The sequence below is a fragment of the Harpia harpyja genome, chromosome 9, assembly GCF_026419915.1.
Source record: "Harpia harpyja isolate bHarHar1 chromosome 9, bHarHar1 primary haplotype, whole genome shotgun sequence".
Taxonomy (NCBI): domain Eukaryota; kingdom Metazoa; phylum Chordata; class Aves; order Accipitriformes; family Accipitridae; genus Harpia; species Harpia harpyja.
Window position 1 is genome coordinate 41,597,508 of NC_068948.1, and position 22,803 is coordinate 41,620,310.

General features: G+C 36.8%; 1 protein-coding gene across 7 annotated transcripts in view; it reads left to right on the forward strand.

The window, feature by feature from the left end:
- CABIN1 (calcineurin binding protein 1) overlaps positions 1 to 22,803 on the forward strand; it is a 120,436-nt gene that overhangs the window by 18,189 nt on the left and 79,444 nt on the right. For 5 of the 7 annotated variants that reach the window (XM_052798162.1, XM_052798167.1, XM_052798165.1 and 2 more), the window contains 9 exons: positions 504 to 660; positions 1,457 to 1,572; positions 8,283 to 8,444; positions 9,766 to 9,972; positions 10,375 to 10,520; positions 12,468 to 12,729; positions 14,850 to 15,110; positions 15,777 to 15,928; positions 16,496 to 16,674. In XM_052798162.1, the coding sequence (XP_052654122.1) occupies positions 504 to 660; positions 1,457 to 1,572; positions 8,283 to 8,444; positions 9,766 to 9,972; positions 10,375 to 10,520; positions 12,468 to 12,729; positions 14,850 to 15,110; positions 15,777 to 15,928; positions 16,496 to 16,674 (1,642 nt within the window). The remainder of the gene's footprint in view (positions 1 to 503; positions 661 to 1,456; positions 1,573 to 8,282; positions 8,445 to 9,765; positions 9,973 to 10,374; positions 10,521 to 12,467; positions 12,730 to 14,849; positions 15,111 to 15,776; positions 15,929 to 16,495; positions 16,675 to 22,803) is intronic. The other 2 variants (XM_052798166.1, XM_052798169.1) reach the window with 1 other exon arrangement.

Here is a 22,803-nt window from a genome sequence, read left to right on the forward strand (position 1 = left end):
TGGCAATAAAATGGGCAGTTGTCTGTGAGAAATGCTAGGGCAATGGTTCTGTGACACAGTATTGTGTTGCTCTGAATGTATTCAGTTGGTCTTTAACAGTTGTAAGACCTGGTAAAGAATTCAGGAATTCTTTTAACTAAGTTCCTCTTCCTTGCTGGGTTGTAGATAAATTGTACAGTAATGAGGCCTACTAACACTAAGAATTTATGCTGCGCATTTGCTTGCTTTGAATTGTTTGTATATGGTATTAACAGAGAAATAATGAAGGTAAATGATGATGCAAGAGGAATGTCAGGGTAGGGGAAATGATCTTCTACCCTTCCCCATATCAGTTGGTCTTATTTGTAGGACTTTACCATCACTCATTGTGAGAAGCTGAGACTCAACTTTAGATTGTTTCCTTAGGATAAACTGCATTACCAACTTCGGGTTGTTTGGAAAGGATTCACACCTGAAGTTTATTTTGTATCACTTTGTGTGTATAATGTCTGTTTCTTTATTAGATCATAGACTGCAGCATGTCAGTCCAAGAAGAACCAAAAGAACCATACGTCTCCTCAGTGCTTCCATGGATTATCCTGCACAGGATCATCCAGCATGAGGAAGATGCTTTTCGATCCCTTTGCTCCCAGCAGCAGCAGCAGCAGAACCAGGAAGAAGGTGGGTTAATTATTCACTTTTACATATTGGAGCTGAGCTCCTTACCATCTAGCTCTGGAATATAAATAAGAAAATACTTGTTTGTCATCTTATCTTGCTGACTCAAGGGAGTAGAGGGGTATGCAAAAATCACTTTCTTATCACAGAGGAAACTTCTTTTTGCCAGATGAAGCATTGGCTATGTCCTGGTTTCAGCTGGGATAGAGTTAATTGTCTTCCTAGTAGCTGGTACAGTGCTATGTTTTTGAGTTAGGGATGAGAAGAATGTTGATAACACTGACGTTTTCAGTCGTTGCTAAGTAATGTTTAGTCTAAATTCAAGGATTTTTTCAGCTTCTGATGCCCAGCCAGCGAGACACAGCCAGGGCAGCTGACCCAAAGTGGCCAAAGGGATATTCCATACCATGTGACATCAAATCTAGTATATAAACTAGGGGGAGTGGGGTGGAGGGATTGCCGATCGGGGACTAACTGGGTGTTGATCGGCAGGTGGTGAGCAATTGCACTGTGCATTGTTTGTACGTTCTAATCCTTTTATTATTACTGTTGTCATTTTATTAGTGTTATCATTATCATTATTAGTTTCTTCTTTTCTGTTCTATTAAACCGTTCTTATCTCAACCCACGAGTTTTACTACTTTTCCCAATTTTCTCCCCCATCCCACTGGGGGGGGCGGGGGGAGTGAGTGAGCGGCTGCGTGGGTCTCAGTTGCTGGCTGGGGTTAAACCACAACAGGCTAGTTGGATTTAACTCAGTTCTGTGCTACTTTAATATTTACCAACTTCTTTCTTCCAGTGAGTCCAGATACCCCTATGTTGCCTTCTTCACTCATGCTGCTGAACACTGCTCATGAGTATTTGGGAAGAAGATCCTGGTGTTGCAATTCAGATGGTGCTCTTCTCAAGTTCTATGTAAGTATTAGCATCGTAGAATAATTTAGGTTGGAAGGGACCTCTGAAAGTCATCTGGCCAACCCCCATCTCAAAGCAGGGAACAACTTCAAAGTTATATTAGATTGTTTATTGCCTTGTCTTCATGTTAAAAATACACTTTTAAAATCCACTTTCCTTGTTCTCCCAGACAAACACATGAATGTTTCAGTCAGTTTAATCTGAATAGCAAAGGCTTGTTATTCCAGACCCATCGGTATGGTTTCTAAACAGGACTTTTTGTCAGACAAGAGATGCCTTTGGATAACCAACTCTGTACTATAAAACCATCTTAAATGGGAATTAGTAAATGATCTACCTTGCCCTGAAAGAGAAAGCACTGGAGTAGTGTTAAGTGATTATTCTGAGTACTTAGGAGAAATGTGGACCTGTATCAGCCACTGATCGTGATAAAACTTCAGCTGAATGACTTGAATTTTGTGGTGCGTTCAGAAGATGCATCTTCTACTGTTTAAAAATGAACAGAGGTAATGTTTGAAGCTAATAAAAATTTCTGGTGCTTATCAGCATTCATCCAGATGACTGGTAATATGGTAATTTGTCATTGTTGTATATTCTTTTGTGTGGTAAAGTCAGAGGTGGTTTGGGTTTTATTTTTGGTAACGAACATACAAAACCGCGTGCAGCTTGTGACCTGTGAAAAGGGAACACCTGAATACTGAATCTATATCCAGTTTTATCTTCTCCTTCTGTGTCTGGTAGCTCAGCCACACCCTTGCCCTGCTTGCAGCAAAGGTTTACTCTGATTTAAATTCAAAATTTTATTTTAGATATCCAAATAACGTTTTGCTCATAATAACTCTTAATTTTTAGCTGTCCTCTGAGAATTAAGAGTAACAATTCTAAATTCACAACTGTTGAAGGTGAACAATTGCCCCAAGTCTGCTAGCTAGAGAGAAAGAGAGAGAGTTTGCACATGAGGAGTGTCAGGAAAAATAACATCCAAACCAGAAAATCCCATCTTTCCTGCTTATCTCTCAAACATCTTGCTGGAAGGTGAGCTGTCTGTGTGGCTGGAGCATGCTTCCTGCTCCAATATTCCAGCAGTGACCATGACTTTTGTCCCCCAACTGGGAGGTAAATTAGGTAGGATAGAAGTGGCAAACTTTGGGCAAGAGGTGAGTGCCATCTCAGCAGTGCATTCTGGTGGGTGTGCACTTCAGTCTTTCAGACAGGAAGAAAAGCAAATGGGCTTAGCAGAGTTTGCTGTAGGAGCAGATAACCCTGGTTACCCACAAGGAGTGTGATCCAGAAAGTAACCAAACCATAGCATGGAGAATGAGCCAGTTAATTTCCCAGAAATGAGTACCAGGTATCTTGAATGGAAAAATGTTGTTAAAGTGATTGCCAGTAATGTTGCATAGCTCTTCTTCCTGAGAGAGACCAGTTTTCTTGTGTACTGTGCCTTTATTTCCTCAGAGTTCCAGTATTTGATAAGGATTTTGCAGTTAAGTAGATTTAACACTCATAATTGATAGTATTAGAATTCTACTCAGTTATGCATAGGTGAGACAGACATGATGTGACAATGCAAACTTTTGTTTCCTCCCATGTGCTTCCATGTGCTTTCCTCCCATTAGCTTCAATTATATTCAGGTCTACTTTTCTTTTTTCTCCCAGTCCAATAACACAAGGATAAAAGGGATTTAAAATAATAGACTGAAGGAGGAAAGGGAAATACTTAATGTCATATGTAGCCACTTCAGGTGTTTTCTGTTGAACAATGCTGAGTTCATCATTAATTCATTATGATGTATAGTACCACTGAAGATACGCAGAATTTAGATACTGCTAAAGATAACTGTCTTGTGCTTTGAAGGATGATCTAATCATTCATATGAAGTAAAAATGCAGAAAAGACTTTTATCAAAGCTTTTGTAAAGCATTGCGTGACTTATTTTGTTCATTGTAGGGTTTTTCCTAGGTTTTGATTTTTGTTTTATTGCTCTCCAGAACACAAATGTTGCTAGTTCAAGATACAGAAAGAGCTTGGGTGGAAGTCTTACTCGTGCTCAAAGGGGAGAGTGATTATGCTTGACATACCTTATCATGTTGTCAAAGATGTTAAATGTAAGAATGGATGCAGCAGAGATGTGGATAGTTGGTAGCAGGGATGTGGATAGCTGACAGCAAAGCTGAGCAACTCAGTACATGGACTTTTTTTTTTTTTTAAACCAAAAATACTGTAACTTGCTTTCAGATGAAGCTTGAAGTATTTTAAATTTGTATAAAGCAAAATTAAATTTTTAAGGACATTTTTCTGTTATCACAGACTGTGAGACCAAGTTTCAAGTATTAGTGACCTTTAAGAGGAAGAATGTGGGTATAGTCTTTGCTTTTAAAAATACGTTGAAGGGTGATTTCTTAGAAAGACAAGAAGTCAAGAATCATGCTCATTTATGTTCAATAATCAAAATGATATTCAAAAGTCTTAATTGTGAGAACTCTTACGTTAAAGAAAAGAAAAAATTAAGAGTACTGAATGTAAGAAGAATGACAGCATACCTAAGTATTAGAATAAAAAAGTTATGTCCTGTTTGGAAGTCAGTTTTCTAAAATCTGATGAGTAATAGAAATGAACACTTGAGTGTTGATATAAAATTAAAAATAAACCTGAGAACAGTTTATTTCCTGTCATAATTCCCCTTGTTCTGTGGACTTACCTTGCTGAGAATAGTAATTGTTTTCTTCTGAGTTTTCTCCTCTGTTTTGCTTCTTGCACTAGTATTTTATTTTGTTCCCAGGATTTGAAAGAGAAGTAGGAATAACCAAACAGTCTGATAGTACTGTACCTCATTCACAAGATGAGAAAAACTGCAGTGTTACTTCTTTAAAATTGCTGCTAAAATAACCCAGTGGGATTCCATATTCATCTTGTTTCAGTGATTCTAAAGAAGTTGCTCATTTCACAGAACAGAATTTGTCAAGTGTTACATAAAGTTTGCACATTTTCAATATAGGTAAATACTATTTAACATGTAAAAAAGAGCATATTTAACTGTCAGCCAGGAAAACTGCGTTTTGAATTTTGCAGTTAAACTTGGTTATATGTTTCTTCCAAGTCACAAGAGTAAAGCTTTGCAGGCCATTGTGTGTCCTCAGTTACGCATGTGGAATGCTACCGATTGCCCACAGACTGTGTGGTGTTACCCAGATTTGATCCTGAAGCTGTGATGTATTTGGCTGTTCTGCTGTTGATAAATTTGATTTGTTTGCTTATACCTGCCTTGATTTTATACCACGGACTGAAAAAAAAAGTAATTCTATTGTTTTCATGTTATTAACTAAATGTAACTTCAAATATACATCTAGATTTCATCTACTGAACAAAGATGATGAGAATGAAGAATTACTTCAGTTCTTCACTTCCCTGTGTGTGAAGGCTGTTCTTTGATCTGTTTTTTAAATGAGTGTGTTAAAAGATCTAATATGCTTGAGAAATGGGTGTCTGGGCAGTAATGCTGTAGCATTATTAGATGAAAGGAGTTACCCATTCATTATTGACCTTTTTAAGATTATTCCTTCAGGTCTAGTTGTTACACCAGAAAAGAAGTTTCCTGTGTATTGCTGTTGCCTCACTTTATCCTTAGCTTAGAAACTAAAGTGCAGTCAGGTTTTCACTGTGCAGAGTACTGACAGTCTGGGGTAGCCTGGCTGTTGGCAAAACCCAGATACACAGTACCGTGGCATTCAGTGGGCAGTGCTCTACAGGGATATTTCAGTGGCACTTTACAGATTCAGTTTGACTTCACTGAGGTTTATTACCTTCAGCCAAGAGAAAATCACGACGAGTTCTGCATAGAGCTACTCAGGAATCTCTTTAATTTCCCTTCTCAGCACTCCCTGGAGCTTATTAGCCACAGCTCAGTGCCAGACCACATCTACCTCTGCATTTGAGCAGCAGTGTGTCTAGGACAGTAATTTAGACAGCTAGGAAGGATGGTGCGGAGAGCCTGAGGGGTTCTACAGGAGTCAGCTCACCCTGGTAGGGCTGGAGCTAATGAACAGTGTTTGAACTGAGGCTGATGTAGTGTAGGACTATTAGATTATCTCTGCATCCTACTCTCCTCAGTCTCCCTGGTATTAGGAGCATAATGCTGATACACCTGAGTTGTCTCTGGATGGGTCTGCCTTGGGTGCAGAGGGCTTATTAGCTCAGGCCCTGTGCTTCATGAAAATAGATAGCCTGTTTCCAGACTCGAGCTTGCCCTTAGATGCGGTGCTCCGAAGTGATGAATCTAAATTGTGACTGTATAGTCTGCCTGTATCCACAGCCTGGGGACTCAGATAGTGTGCTCTGTGAACCTGGATAAACTACAGATAATTGAGAGCTGTGAATGTAGTTACAGCTAGATCTTTGCAAATGTCATCAGGTACTTTGAACAGAATCTTCAATTTTCAGCCACAGAATTGCCTACTTCTTAAACTGAAATATTATATAGTATTATCGAGCACAAGGATTTAGTTTTCGGAGACAAGAGTGTGTTGGAAGGGTAAGGAAAGACAAAGATAAAACGGAGTGAATTATTTGAAGAGAAAGGCAGCTTCAAGAATGTTAAAAGTATGTTTTAAAGACTGATATTAAATGATCACTTTCTGTAGGTGAACTGTCTGCTCAAGGTAGTGTGCAAGAGAAGATATTAATATGTAGTTAAGTCCTTTAGTAATAGTCAAAGTCTGAATTACTAAGAACAATCCTGGGTTACTGCCAAGAATTATAAGAACACAAGAGATTGTTTAGAACACGGTTCAAATGAGAATTCTGTTAGTGGTGTTAGTTGTGATTTTGTTTGCAGCAGTAGGAATATCATGCTTTTCTTACAGTATCCTGTGATGCTTACCTCTTCCTTTCAACTTACTTATCTACACTTTTGGTAAATTTCAAACATTGTTCACTGATTCTTACAGGAAAAATAGTGGAAATCAGGTGTCTGCTGTGACTCAAAGATGATTGCTGTGACTCAAAATTTAATTGAAATGCCTTCTAAGAATTGTCTTTAATTTTTCAGGGTTTTGACTTAATAAATAGTACCTTGTTCTTAGCACGGATCTTTTAAGCAAAAGAGAATTAACATTTTATAGTTAATCTCAGCGCTTACGAATGAGCTTCTTGCATGTAGAATGACAGAATTTTGCCTTGTGATGATGTGCAGTGTTTGTAGTGTCAGGAAAGCCAATCATAATGAGAAACTTATTGTAGCATGCATTGTATGCATAAATAATTGAGTTTACAATCCTAGATGTTGAAAAATGATAAATGGTGATAAACAGGCAGCTGAAGTACTTTAAAAGTAATATGATGAGCTTTTATATGAATTGCAAATTGGTGAATGTTTTGCATTTTCAATTTATGACTGCAAAATTTCTGTTGAGGAGACTCTTAAGTTAGCCAGTGTGTTGAGGAATGGGTGTGGCTGGTTTGGAGAGGTCAGATCTTGCTAAAATGAATAAATGAAAGCTGATGCTTTCTATCAGAGGAAAAATGTTAAAGGAAATTACTTACCAGTTAATCGAACTCTCCTGGTCATATACAGCTTCCTAAAACTTTAGAGGCAAATCACAGTGGAGAACTTGGTATTTTTCTGTACCCTTCAGTATCCCAAGTGATGATTACAGTAGAAGCATTTCTCTTCTACCACCTCAAATGAGTTTTCTTTAGACATAACAGGTGCATTCTGATACTGGGGACACACATGACATGTTACTGTTGCATGTGTAAGATATTATGAATGTAATTTCTACTTACACATTTCATTTAAATTTAAATTTTGTAGTGGGACATGTTGGAATTGATTCTTAAACCTCAGTGATTAAGTGTGGGTTTTGTTTTGGTTTTGAAATAAAGATGCAAAATCCCACTACACAGGTTATTCTTGGTGAACATGTTTTTACTGACTTCGAAATGTCTTCCTGGAATGTGTTCTTGTTTGGTTTGCTTTTTAAGGAAGCTTAGTGAAAATTTTCAAAGAATTACCTTTTGTCGTTTGGCATTCAGTTGCAGTTTTCTTTAATGAATGTTTTAGAGCAATAACATCTTCCAAAATATGCTAGTGTTGGGTACTTTTTCTTGTAATGTTGAAGTTAAAGATAGCAACTTGCTACAGTGTTTAGTCATTTGGGATCAATCCAGCCACTTTCCTTGGTGTGTAGCCATCTGTATAATACGATTCATATTATGCAATTCTATATCCCTTTTAGCCAGATTTTCATTAGCCATCCCTTCTTTTTCTGCAAAGTCCTCTCCATTCCCCTTTTTCCATGCAGAGGAAATTGATGTTTGGGAATTAGGGCAGAAATTCTTCTGTGCCTTTCCCTTATTCACAGGGTTGACAAACGGTAGTGTTTATATTCATAGAAGCAACTTGGAGTTTAGTGGAAAACTTTGAATGATCTTAAGTCTGAAACATTAAGCTAGTATCTAATCTCATTGATTGAAGACAAGAGTTCATGAATTAACATAGGAGGAAAAGTAAAAGCACTTTATTGCAGTTACAGTACTATTTAAAACTCTTGTGTGAGACTAGAAATATGGGTAATATTTGGTTGTAATTGGGGAAAAGTACATGTAGTACCTTAGTGTCGTTTTCATCATCTGCCTTCAGACAACTAGGCAACTTGTCTGCAAGCTGAAGGTTGCATTGACTTTTTCATTGATATTTGTGGTGTTGTAGGTTCAGGTACTACAAAAAGAACTTGCAGCGTCCACTTCTGAAGATACTCATCCATACAAAGAAGAGCTGGAAACAGCCTTGGAACAGTGTTTTTATTGTTTATATGGTTTCCCTAGCAAAAAAAGCAAAGCAAGGTACCTAGAAGAACATTCAGTACAGCAGGTAAGATACATATTATTTAATGTCATGGAATATCCTGAAGTGATGAAAGATATACCCTTGTTTGGTTTTAATGCACCTTAATATATTTTTGAGAAAGATTACTTTTATTTCCTTGTAAAATTTATGTATTCTACATATTGTAGAAAATAAACTAATTTAAAAAATATGGAAGCCTTTATGAATATAGAGGGTCAGATATTTGAAATGAAATGCTAGTATAATCTTATTCACAGTAGTCTGCCCTTTTTAAACTATTGACAAATCGATTTTATTGAGCCATGACTTTCCTGTTTTCAACAGAGAAGAAGTTCGAGTTTGAGGAAAATTAGAGAGGAAAAAGGTCAGCTTGGGAGAAGAAAACATTAGCAGCCAACCTTGCAGTTTATGAAAGTGAAAAATGTCACTGTAAAAAGTTATGCAAGTAAATTATATTATAGCTTATTTTGAAATCTATGGTGTTAAATATCTGGTAGCTTTTTATGAGAAATGTGTGAAATTCAGTTGAGTTTGGGAGAAGAATAGTTACAGAGTGCCTTGGGAAGAGGGTTGTAATATTGAGGAAGGGACAGAAAAAGCAGGTTGGCAGTCCTCTGCCTTGAAACATCATTGATTTTGTTCAGAAGGCTCAGATGATTTTTGCATTTATCAAACACAAGTGATTAGAGAGTTATAAATGAAGAACAGTTTCATACAAGCAAAACAATTTTCTGGCTCCTTTGAACAGGAATGAGATGAACAATAAAAGGAGAAAAACTTAGTCTCGCAGAAGAGAACTGTAAATTTATTTTATTTTTTTATTTACTATTTTGAAGAAAGAAAAGTGAAGGGAAAATGAGGAATAAATTCTGAAAGTACCTTTCTGTAGAGAGTTTGAAGATTTTTGAGTCTCAGAATTTTGTCTGATTCCCGTTTCATTTATTCTCCTTACTTGAGTTTGAAATTGAAGGTGTAAAGCTTTTCTCCTCCGTATCTTACCCATGATCTCAGTGTCACTCAGGATGCTTGCAATTGACTCTTGCTTATAAACAACTTTTCTGAGCAACTCTTCTAAGCAAATAGAATGACTTTATTTTTCAGTGGCATACAATAAGTTACAGCTCAATACCTTAGTCTTTTAAATCAGTGAGCAGTATGCTATATTTGTGAGCAGCATAAATTAATGGTGCCTTTAGTCATTCTTCTCTTGGGAAGTTTGTTTCCTGCTAGAGTAATATGTATATTCTTATGAACTAGAAAAGCCATAGAAACTCATCATTAGTAGACTATTGAATTTTGGAATTTGAGATAATTTTTTTCCCGTCTAATATACCTCCCTCTTCAGGTTGATCTAACATGGGAAGACGCTTTGTTCATGTTTGAATATTTTAAGCCTAAAACTCTTCCGGAATTTGATAGTTACAAAACCAGCACTGTGTCTGCTGATTTGGCCAACCTTCTGAAGAAGACTGCTACAATTGTTCCTCGAACAGACAAGCCTATGCTGAGCCTAGATACTGTATCTGCCTACATTGAAGGAACATGCAGCAAGGTATAATGAACTGCTTTAAAAAAAAAATAAAATAAAATTGAAAGGAGTAAAAATTATTGTTGTTATTTTTATGTTGACTTTGAGATAGGGGGAGTGATTTATTCCATGATGTTGGATTTCCTCGGGTAATTGCATTTAAATGAAATAAGAATGACACCACCAAAGCTTTTAGTTTTGGAATGGCAAGGTGTGATATTGATTAATAGGGAGTCAGTATGAGATGTTCGTTAGTGTTTGTAGGTGCTCTGTGTATCTGTGGAATGCTTTCACTGTCTTCATATTCAATACCTTCATATTCTATGATGAAAAGGCTACTTTCACTACAGGGAAGAAACAAGTGTGCAGCTCATTTAATATGAACATTTTATTTAATATGAACCTTTACTTTCTTTTTATTTTCAGGCACCATCTCTCCCAGATGGTGCAGACTATTCTCCACCAGTGGTGACTGAGTTGTACTATCTTCTGGCAGACTATCATTTCAAGAATAAAGAACAGTCTAAGGCCATTAAATTTTACATGCACGACATTTGCATTTGTCCAAACAGGTTAGTATTATTGGATCCTGCTGCACATCATTCATTCTTCTCACTTCTTTCAGTACTGAAAAGTGGACAACAAAAGATATTTATTTTGGTTTTAGGAGTTAAAAAAACCCAACAAAACCAAAAAAATACAAACCTAAAAAACCCACCTGCGATCCATTATCATAAGTCAATTGTATAATTAAAGGCATCTCTAAAACAAACAAAACAAAACCTAAACCCTAGTGTTAAGTGTTTGATTGTTTTGAAATTAAAACCAAAAAATGAAAGGGGAGGGGGAAGCTAAATTAAAATAAAGAATAACTGGGAAGGGCAAGAACTGAATCAATATTTCTCTTTTACACCTTTTGTTCTTTGTTTTGGCATGTTTATACATGACAAGGAATGAAAAATATCACTGGTTAATAGCATAGCTATAGCACAAACAGCATTCTTTAGTGGATTAACTGTTTAGGCTGACCTCTTTCTAAAAGTATTGATCTTGCTGCTAGACGACTACTCAGAGAATACAAGCTCAAGTAAAGTATTTAAGTGCTATTCAAACTAAACCACCTTGTTTATTGATAATTTACAACTTACTGAAATACCACCAAGATTAAGCACTCTCATCTTAAAAATAAAGCATGTTTTGAATAAGTCTTCTAAAATGAAATTAAATAATCTTTAAATTTACTGATTAAATATAGGGTTTGCATATTACGTGTTAGCTATCATTTTAACTCGTCTTGAAGTTGATAGATGAGGGTCAGTGACAAAAACTCTAGATTGATAGGTTTGAGACAAGAAAACTACTTCTAAATCCAGTCACATAACAGAGACAAAAGGGAAGGTGAAGGCACAGAGCAATTTTACATGTGAAATCTACAAGGAAATAGCTGTAGCTTAATGTTTTATTGAATCTTCTAGTCTGGGAACTGTGACTAGCAGATTGCTAAAACTCTTGTTTGAAGTCTGATAAAGAATTTACCAATATCCTCCCCCCCCTTTTCCTGTAGTTTTGATAGTTTAAAACCTAAATTCATAAATAAATTAGTGGAATGCATTTTTACTTTAATGTGTGACATTTTGTTGCTCAGAAGATACTTTATGTGGTAGCATAGTATTTTTACCCCAGTCATAGGAGATGTTACTTCTTATGTCTGTATTACAGTTCCCCTTCCATTCCCCTCAGGAATCTGACTATTGAGGTCACTTGACCCAGAAATGGGTTTTCAATTGAAGTCAGGAAGAAATTCCAAGAAAAAATGTGAGAACATTATGATTATTCCTTTGGTGTTAGAATCATGGTAAAATTGAAAAATTCCAGAGCCATTGACCCCAGATGTTAATGTGAGATTATGGAATATGGAAACTACTCTTCAGACTGTGTTGTCAATGATCTAATAAACACAGGACTAGATCCTGAACAGTCCCCTCAGTAAGCAATCTTTATTGTTCATCAGAATTTTCCTACATGAATGCATTTTGGTTTTGTTGATTTTTATGTTGGAAAATGATGATGATAATGATAAAGACCATTCACAGTTCAGTCCAACAATACAAAATGTCATAATGGCTGTCTGCTGGCCTACAGAAATAAAGGGTGACAATGTTTGGACAGGACAGCATGGTTACTGAGAAAGGAAATCAATCGGAGTGCTGCCATTAGAAATACAGATATGCTATTTTTGCGTGGCAAATAAAGCTTGTTGTTTCATCTGGGTTTTATGTGTGACAATTACTGGGGACAGTGCTTTATTAGGGAACTATTTTTAATAAAATCAGTATGGTTTAGGCTATACAGCCTCTGTTCTGCTATGAGGGGAGGAGGAGGTGCAGAAATCCGTTTTGAGAGAACGCATGATGAAAGGAAGAGAAAGTTGCAGATATAACAAAATGAATCTTGTCTCTGCCATTCAGTGTAATGTTTAGCGGGGAAATTGTTCATGTGTTATGTTCTTGCTTGCATAGGTTTGATTCATGGGCTGGGATGGCCCTGGCTCGAGCAAGTCGTATTCAGGACAAGTTGAACTCTAATGAATTGAAAAGTGATGGCCCAATCTGGAAGCACTCTACTCCTGTCTTGAATTGCTTCAAGCGAGCCCTAGAGATTGACAGCTCTAATCTCTCCTTGTGGATAGAATATGGCACCATTTCCTACGCCCTACATTCTTTTGCATCTCGACAGCTTAAGCAGTGGAAATCGGAACTCCCCCCTGAAGTTGTGCAGCAGGTGGGATCTAACTGAGAGCAGTATGAAATTTTAAATATTTAAATTATCTTTTCTAACATTGTAACTTTTAAAATTAAATATTTACATGCTGTATACCACATATTAGACTGTATGGTTACTTAGTAATACTGGAAATTCTAATATTCATTCATCTAAGCTGGTGGTGTCAAGCAGTATTTGAAGTTGGGTTTTTTTTTTTCCTTTCTTTCTTCCTGTGTAAAATTAGTTTGAGCCTGATCTTTGAATTATCTTTTGAAGGTGACACAAAATTATTGTAACCTTCTGGAAAGGGGGATTATATTTACCTTTCCTTTCTGTAAATGTCATATAATGTTTCCAGGAAAAGGTGAAATGTATACATATTTAAATAGTGAAAAGATCAGGAATTGCTCTGGTATCTGTGTCCATATGTCATCTCTTGTATCTAAAGACATCCTCCCCCTTTTCTCTGTTTTTGGACTATTTACTTAAACAAACGATCAAAATTAGGAGATTGGTAGAATTTTCATAGAAAAAGTTGTTATAAATTCATTAGCTCTTTATGCATGATGATGATGAAAAAGAGTTATTATGAAGTTTGTTGCTAAGCCAAAATGAGCAATTCTAAATACTTGCAGACAGTGATAAGAGTTGCTAGGGGAAATGTTCTGTCTGTCTTTTTGGACCAGTAAACTCTATTTCTGATTGAACTCTTCCGACTTACAAATATTATGTAGTCCACAACTGGCAGCAGAATGAAAAAAAGAAGTGCTGCTCCTGAGCACCTGCTGTAATTTGTAAAAACTCTTAGTGTTTGAACTATAGAGAACGGTATTGCAAACATCCCTTGTTTCCAGGAGAATGTATTTACAGCAAGGTGATGGGTCTTGCATCTGAGCTGCCTATGTAACTGTATTAGCATTGCACTTCCCAGAGACACTCACACAGCGTTTGATCCTCTAAGAAGAAAGACAATGTAAGCATGCATATTAAAGGAGAACAAATGGTTTATTAAATAGTATGTTTGAAATGACAACTAACAATAGATTTTTCTTTCTGAGGGTTGTTACAGCCAAGAGCTCCAAAACTAACTACTCAGAAAATGAAGTTATTACATTTTATGCCTTCGATCTATCAAAAGTTTGGTCTTACTGTCTTGCAAGCCTCTTGGCTATGAGGGGCTTGCTGAAGAATTCCAGGGATAATGCTGGAGTTATTTCTTATTATCAGATAAAGGGTAAATACACAGCAGCCATCTTAAGTTGTGGATTAAATCAGAATGTTTATTTGGGACTACTTGAATCTTTCTTTTTTCAAGTGAATGTATTAAAAACTCATAATTTACTAAGAAAAGCTCTATTATAGTAAAAGATAAATTGGAACAATATAATCTCCCTTCCAGAGATATATCTCTTCAGGAATGTGTTTCTCATACATAAAAACTTTATTATTATCTTCTCCTTACAAAATATTTAGGAAAGGAAAGGCTATGTTATAGTTCTTGAAGTGCAACAAGTGCTTAGGATTCTGTTATAGCCCAACAATTTAAATTTATAAACTTCTTTTTCAAAGAGAGAAAATTACATTAATGCATGGCAGTTTAATTTATGCTGCTGGTTTTAATTTCTTTGGGGGGGGTGTGTGTGTGAAAAAGAGTATTCTTGCCATATTCAGCTCAAAATTGGATGCATTGCAAGCAAGATGAAATACATTTCTTCACAAATGATAGTGGTCCATAGTGGCTCTAGCAGACTTCAGTTGCAGAACAAAACAAATAAATTTTTTTTTTAAGAGTTAAGATAATTACAGCTCTGAAAAAGTGGTAAAATTTTTCTAGATGTGTATATTGGTTATTTTTCAGATTTATATTTATATGCATATGCTTACACTTCCATCTTACTGTTTTCTTCTGGTTATTTGTGTCAGCAGTTACTGGAATGAACAAAAACCTATCCTTAAACACGTTTTGTGGGTCATCAGGATGTATTTGATCACTTGGATATGTTCTATGTCTTCTAGGTTGAAAGTGTTTTAAGTGATGTACCTTGTTTATGCACTTTTATATGCAGGAGTGTATTTTTAGAGTTTTTCATCCCAGCCACAGTGAATTCATGTATTCTCAACACTTTGTTCGATCACAGATGGAAGAGCGTCGAGACAGTATGTTGGAGACAGCCAAATTGTGTTTTACGTCAGCATCTCGCTGTGAGGGAGATGGCGATGAAGAGGAGTGGCTTATTCACTACATGCTGGGAAAGATTGCGGAGAAGCAGAAACAGCCTCCTGTTGTCTATCTGCTTCATTACAAACAGGCAGGTCATTACTTGCATGAGGAGGCTGCCCGATATCCAAAGAAGATTCACTACCATAATCCACCAGAACTTGCCATGGAAGCATTGGAGGTAAAAGAAAGTTAAATACGTGGACTTGAAAACCTTGTTCTCTACAGATAATGGAATACCAGTTATTATTAGTTCATACTATTAGGCATATGTACATGGTGCTCTGCATCTGGGAACATTTACAGGACTAACTTGGAGAATAAAATGGAGCCTGTTGTTCAGGCTGGTTTTGTTTTAAAGGCAGTTTATGCATACAGTCTCAGTATTGGACAGACAGGCAGAAGTTCCACTTCTGGATTTGGCTGCACACAGTTCATTAGTCAGTTTTTATCAAAATCAAACATGGATAGGTTTCACAAGGATCGCATACCTGTGAAAGTCAAAGTTCATGCATGAGTTGGAGTAGTAGCCACAACACCTTTGCTTTCACTGTGTTGTCTGGTAAAAATATTGTATCTAGAACATACCCAAGGACTTGCTTCCAAGGAGACCAGGTCTGCTTTCATTGTTGTATTCCATAGGTTGCAGTTGCAGAATTTTTACGGTGTTCAGATCTTGTAATTTACAAGCAACTTTCAAAGGCAGGAAAAGTCTTATTCAGGTAAGTTTAGATAACAAATGACTGTCTTTACTAACTCCTGCAGTTTCTACAGAGAAGAGACTATTTGTAATAGGTTGCAGAGCTATGAATTCTCTGCCAACCAAATGGACTTCGGTGTTTTCTAGGTATACTTTCGACTTCATGCTTCTATTTTGAAACTTGTGGGGAAACCAGACTCTGGAGTAGATGCAGAGATACTAGTTAGTTTCATGAAAGAAGCTTCTGAGGGACCATTTGCCAGGGGTGAGGAGAAGAACACCCCAAAAGTTGCAGAAAAGTGAGTGCTAATTTCCCAAAGTATCCTCTGAAAGTATACTTATAAACTACTGTATAATAAACTATTAAAATGAAGCTGAATGAAATATAAACAAAACAAAGTGATTAGAATTAATTCTAATGTTTGCAGTTTTCAGGTATCATGAACAGTAAGATTACATGCTACTCTGAGATCTTCTCAGTAATTGGCACAGTGTAGATGGGAAGGGAACAAAATAGAACAATTTTGATCTTGTGATCCATTTTGAAGCCACTCTATTTATTAATAAAATTAATTTTTTTTATCAACTATTAACAAATGTAAAAGCAAAAATGGCCTTTATTTTAAAGGATAAGAGACTTTAGACCTCATAATTTGTCTCATTAACAACTACAAAATAAAGAATGTTTTACTATTGACCAGTGACAAGGGAGGAATATAACCTGCACTTAAAAATCCATCATTTAGAATTTGTTAGTAAGATTTGGTTCCTGTATTGGAAATGTCATAAGAACATGTAGTTGTCTTTTGTTCTTTGTACATGTCCCCAGTATGTTAACACTTTATTTTTTTTCTTGCCCCTCCCAGGGAAAAAGCTTGCATGATTGATGAAGACTCTCACTCTTCAGCTGGAACAGTGCCGGGCCCTGGGACTTCCCTCCCCTCATCCTCTGGTCCAGGTCTGACATCCCCACCTTACACAGCCACTCCAGTTGACCACGATTACGTCAAATGTAAAAAACCCCGTCAGCAGGCAACGCCGGACGGTACAGTCCCTGTTCTCAATACTGGCAGCACAGGGAGGTGCTCTAATCATGGGGGGTTTGACCAGGAATGATCAAACTGCTCATTTCAAGGAGGGTGATGGGTATGTGGTAACACGGGCAATATTGAAGCTCATTACCTTTATAAATTCAGTGCTTTAAATAGAATCAATGTACAGTCAGAGCTTTAAATATAAAATTCAAAGTTGTCACCTGCCACCATTGGCAACTGTCACTTAGTCAAAACAGGAATGTCAATAGGAGGAGTATGTAGCTGACTGAATTTTCAGTGATTTCCCCCCCCTCCCCCCCTCCAGAGCTAAATGTCTGTCTGAGGTTATTAGGAAAGATGTGGGTTCAGTCTTCAGAAAACTGCACACTGTGTTTCAGTGCCTGTGTGAAATGACCAGGTGAAAATTTGAACTGTGGCTGAAACAAGACAATTTGTTAAAAAGGCAAAACAGTATTATCCTTTTTTGAAGGAGGCAGGTGGCAACTATTTTGAATATATTGTGTATCAGCACGAAGTGATTTGCATGACAGTCCAGTAGACTTCATCTTTTAATTTTTCTTTATCATTTACAATGACTGGTTAGCAGCTCATCTCTATAGAATATAAAGTGATATAATAAATAATTGGCTTATAAATGCAGAAGGTAGGGTGGTATCACAGTGTTAATGAAGATTTTGCCATATACATATATAGTAGAAATTAAGTTACTATTTAAGTAACCTGACATTATTATTTGGCTAGGAATTTTACTCTGATTCTTCTCTTCTGGCCATTTGTTTATCTATCTGGATCTGTGACTATCAGCAATCAAGAAGGACTAAAATATCTGCAATGTATAGCTTAGTGTTGGTAGAATGTGGCAGGCCCCACAGAAATGCTCTGCGTGATATGAATTTATTTCTGGAGGGTGGGCTGCTTTCTATTGTCATTTTCTGAAGAACAGTAATTTGTACATAACTTTGACATAGTTTTGAAACGAATGTTCATATGCCTGGAAACTCTGCAAGGTGAATTTATTCCTTTTCCCCAAGAAAACTTGGCGAAATTGACAGAAGATCCTTCATCTCTTTCACTAAATTGAATAGAGAAATGTTCATTTTATTCATGCTTACATTTCAATCAGGAGTAATTAATTGGACTGTTTTAATATCACATTAGTAGTGTGTTAGTGTGAATGGGTTATGCAGTGATTAGGCTCTTATATTAGCCTTTTGATGTCTTCTGACACAGCAAACACAGAAGGGAGCAAATATTTAAATATTTCCTAAATAATATTCCCTGAGAGAAGCAGTTCTGCCTAAGACTACATCTGCTTAGGTCCTGAACACTGTTGAAATGTTCCCAGGAGATACATAATTTAGATAAATATTCCAGTATGTGTCGTTAGTACATTCACTCAAAGCAGCATATTATGGACTGTGGCACGCGAACTGCCCAATGAGAGCCAAGTTGGCTGCTTAGCAAAGCCTGAAGGTGCAAGCTAAGGAACATCTACCTCTGCCACGGCTGAAGTAGCAATTCTTGGGTCTGCTAACTTAGCCTAGCTAGGACTAAGCTTTGCTGCTGTCAAAGCAATTGTAATGTCAGCTGCTGAAGGAAGCGGAGTTAGGGTGACGTTTAGGAAGGCTGTGTATAACCATGACAAGTAGAATTGCAAAGTATTGCATCATTCATAATGTTTTATGAGTTGCTGGCACAACTAAACTCTGGGTACAGCATACTGAAGAGCCCCAGGAAACTGAAATACTTGCTTGCCTTGGGGCTGTTACAGATGGAGGGAGAGCTAACAGGCTGAGCAATGCTCAGAAGTCTTCCACTTCTACATTATTACATATACTGTGCTCCTCTGCATGGATTTGCATTTTACTTGTATTAACATATATACGTTTAAAGTAAAATGCTCTTGACATCTTACACATAATCACATCGCTGAAGAAAACTGGTGCCTGTGTTTCCGTTACACCATTCCTAAAAATAGCAAGAAAATATCCATCATTTGATTACTCTTTATATTTTTTTTTCACCATTCTGATAGCAAATGAAACTGTCTATATTGTTGTTCACGATTTGGCCTAAATTCAGCCTACATATTTATTCTTTCTGAGGCCTGACAATGCTCTTATTTACTCTTGTATAGATATTGTTGATCATGTATGACATAAACAAAATAAGAGCATTTTACAGAGTCTCACCTACAAAGTTCTCTTTGTGTTACCACAAGCAAACATGCTAGTTGGGATCCCTGTCATTGCTGACCTGTGAGACCTCTTTTGACCATTTTTGTATGCTATGCTTCAAGAAAACATGACCCATGAGGAGAGAGAGAAGGAATTGGGATGGTTTTTCTAGAGAGGAGAAGGCTAAGGGGAGACCTGACAGCAGTGTGACCTAAGTAGTGTTGAAGGCTGTGCAAAGAGTTGGAGGCAAAACCCCAGGATTTCCATGTCCGTGGGAGACTGAACACACAATATTAGACTTAAAGTGCATTTTCAATCTGGACATTAGAAAATGGTGTTAGAGTAGTATTAGGAAATACTATTTAGCAAAAAAAAGTGAAACACTATAGTATGTTCTTGGGGATAGTATAACACTGCAACACTTCAGCACTAGAAGTCTTTAAAAAGTGGCAATACAGCCATCTGCCAGCAATGATGGAGATGTAATTTATCCTGATGGAAAAAGGAATGGACTAGTTGAACTCTTGCAGTTCCTTCTGAGCCCTATTTTTTCTATTAGTTTTATGTTGTTTGTGGGCATTTTGATTTTTTTTTTTTAAAGATATCCAACAATGTGCCTTCTAGTGCAGCAAATTATCTCATTATAAGCAGGAGAGAATTACTGTACAGCCAGACATCTTTTCTTGAAAATATTGGGACTCTGATCTTCAAGCATTCATCTGTAGATAGGTAAAGTTGTGAGGGCAGACTTATTTTGGATACATTATATTTAAATGTTCATTATAGTTCTGTAGCTCTCCAGCACGTTTTGCTGGTGGAAAGAGAAGACCAGGATATGCAGAAATCACCGTTAAAGTTGAGAGTATTGAGAAGCTTTATATCCAGTGAATGCTGGCGATACTAATTTTAAGCCATATATTTAATAGAAACGGGAGAAAGCAACCAGTAAATAACAGCTTGTAAAGTAACTAAACTACTTTTTCCTTGTGGCAGCTGCTAGCAGATATCTCTTTCAAGGAGACAGAAGTATTGCCGAGTGGCAGCTGTTATTTGCTGGCTGACTAGCTGCTGTCATGTGTGTAAAATAGGCAACTTCCTTTCTCTTTTCTTGTCCTTCCATTCGGCAACATCTTTTCCTTCCTTCTGTTAATCCTGTCTTTCCTGTCATCACCCCTACCTGTTGCTGTTTTATAACCCTCCAAAATGAAAACTTGCATTTGACAGTAGAAGCCTGAGGTTTAGACTCTCTTTTATTTTCCAAGAGCAAAGTAGGAAACAAGAAAAAACAGGAACTCAGCAGGGACCAAGACTATCGTTACCTGAGATGTCACCATATTTACACAGCTAAATGGCCAGTGTTACATATCAAAACAGACATGCTCATTGTCTTCCTATGTACAAGCTGGATGTATGTAGTCAGTAAAGGCCAATTGCAGTACAGATTTCGAGCAGTTTAAATTTATCTGAATTTTGTGCTAAGCATTAAGGTTACTTCAGAAAGCAGTAAAAGTATTAAAATAAAATAAAAAAATCTGAATGAGAAATCTATTTCCCAAAAAGTGGACTAGGAGATTGTTGTGAGGTCTTTTTTGCTGTAGTATGCTGTTGTTGTGTTGATATTCAATTCCGTATTATTGTGGTGGTATGCAGATGATGTATTCAGTATCCATTGCTATTGCAGTGTTAAAATGTCATATTGTTTAAGTCTTCATCCATGTCATGTAGTATGTTGTGTGTAGTTAGATGTAATTGTCCTTTTTTGTGTTTGTCTTTTGCCTGATTGCTTTTGCAACCAATATTGCCCGTGCTGCCTCTAACCTTTATACAAATCTCTGTTCCCCAGGCATTCTCTTCCTGCTTTTACCTGTCACGGCTTGCTTTTAATAATTGGCAAAACCTGCATGATAAACTCACTGGGAAAGGCTACTTGCTTCATGCTGTGGGAGAAGTCTCACTTCATAGTTTGTCGGTCTGTAATTCTGCAAACTGAAGATGCACAGTTTTTTGTAAATGGGGGTTCTCAACAACCTGATGAGACAAAGATGATCTCTGAGAAACTTTTTGCACCAGGTTGTCACTCATGCCAAGCTAAATAAGCTTCTAAGATGGAGTGGATATTTCTGTGCATAAAAAGAATATCCACATTGCATTTTGTAACATTAAAATCTTACCCTTCAAAATTCTCTCTCTCCAGCAGTTTAAAATGAAATCTTTTGGTCTGCAGTACATATCCTTTTTTTGGCACATGGTACTGAATGTTCATGGGGACTGCATACTGGACTACATGAATAATGAATCAGATACAGTTTATTGCAGTATGCTCCATTTTTACCTTTCCCCAATTTAACCTCTGTCTTACTAGTAAAAGTATCACAGTGACATTTAGTGTGAGATTATGTAAAAAGAATTTGACTAAATAAATGGAACATTGATGAGATACTCTTTTGCTCTGCACTTAAAGACAGAACAGCAATATATGACTGGAAGTTACCAAAACACATTCAGTGTTCAGTGCAGTCAGACAAAACATAGACTCTCATCTTTGACTCATGTTATAAGAGAACTCCCTTTAAACATTCAGAGGACTTGCTATCCTCAAGAAATTAATCTGCTCCCATGCAAATCTCTGCAATTCTTTTGTTTTTAATAATGTGCAAGTGCCTTTTGATACAAAGCTGAATGTTGTCTTCTGTTACGGGTGGAATCTGTTTCAAGAAAGAGAATTGTGTGATACATCATGTTTCTGACTACAGATCAATAAAGAAAAATGCTCGTACATACAAGTAAAGAGAAGAGGGGAGATACGGTGCCAGGCAGGCAGGACAAACAGAGAGACTCTGTACATACACAGCCTGTGAGCAACCCACCTTTATTGCATGAGAGATTATTTTTTTAAATAATAATATATAGTTAGTTATTCATAAGCTCCGAACTATGCAGCAGGATTGTTCTTTACTGTAAATTGAGTTAGCATATGTATATAGCTCTTTAGAAAAGCTTCCTGTCCCCCTCATTTCTGATTTTTGACTTGTAGCTGGTTGTTCATCACATTTCAGGTACCATCTTGTAATAGCTAGGCATACATTTTCCTTCAGATATTTAAGACAGAAAAAGATATTATTCAGAAAAAGTGAGTTACACTCTGTTGGCTTTCTGAGCCTGTTACCTACCCCTATATATGGATATTTCAGAGGTCTTCTCCCTCCTCCTTTTAATTTCCAAAAAGTTTCAAAGGATGGAGGGCAGACAACATGATTACTGAGCTGCATAGTAATTGATTGACAAAGGCGGAATACCTCATTCATATTGGCACCATGAAGCTGTACTTCAGCTCCCCTGAGAATAAATTATGTAAGCTTGTACGATGAGAGATGTTACCTGGTCAGCATACTTAGCAGTAAGAGCTCTGTCATTAGGATTGTATGTTTGCTAGTTCAGGTCACTTAACACTTTAACACATCACTGTCTTTTCCCTCCATCAGCCCTGTGAGTGGACACAGTTTAGGTAACAAGGTTTACGGTATATGGTCCACAGGGCTTATGGTGCCCATGGGAGAATGCTGGCACAGAGTAATGGCTAGTGAAGTATTGAGCTTTTTTTTTCCTGTTGTATTTTGAAATTAAATAGTCATTTAGATTCCCCAAAGTTTAACACAACTTTTTACTGTTAATTGGTAGGCATGCAGGTGTTGTGCCTGAATGCTAATGGAGCAGTAACAATGACATGCTAATGGCTTTTTCTGGTATGGAGGAATAGTGTGGAATAGGGATTTTTTAAGTCAACCCAGTAAACCTTTTTCATTCAGGATAAGATTAATCTTAAAATGCTCTTAAGCATAGAATTAAGTCAAATGGACTACAGGTATTTTTCTAAGACAGATGTGTTTCAGTAATGATAGTTACTTAAATATCCAAGTGACTGACAGGATTTCATTGTGATAC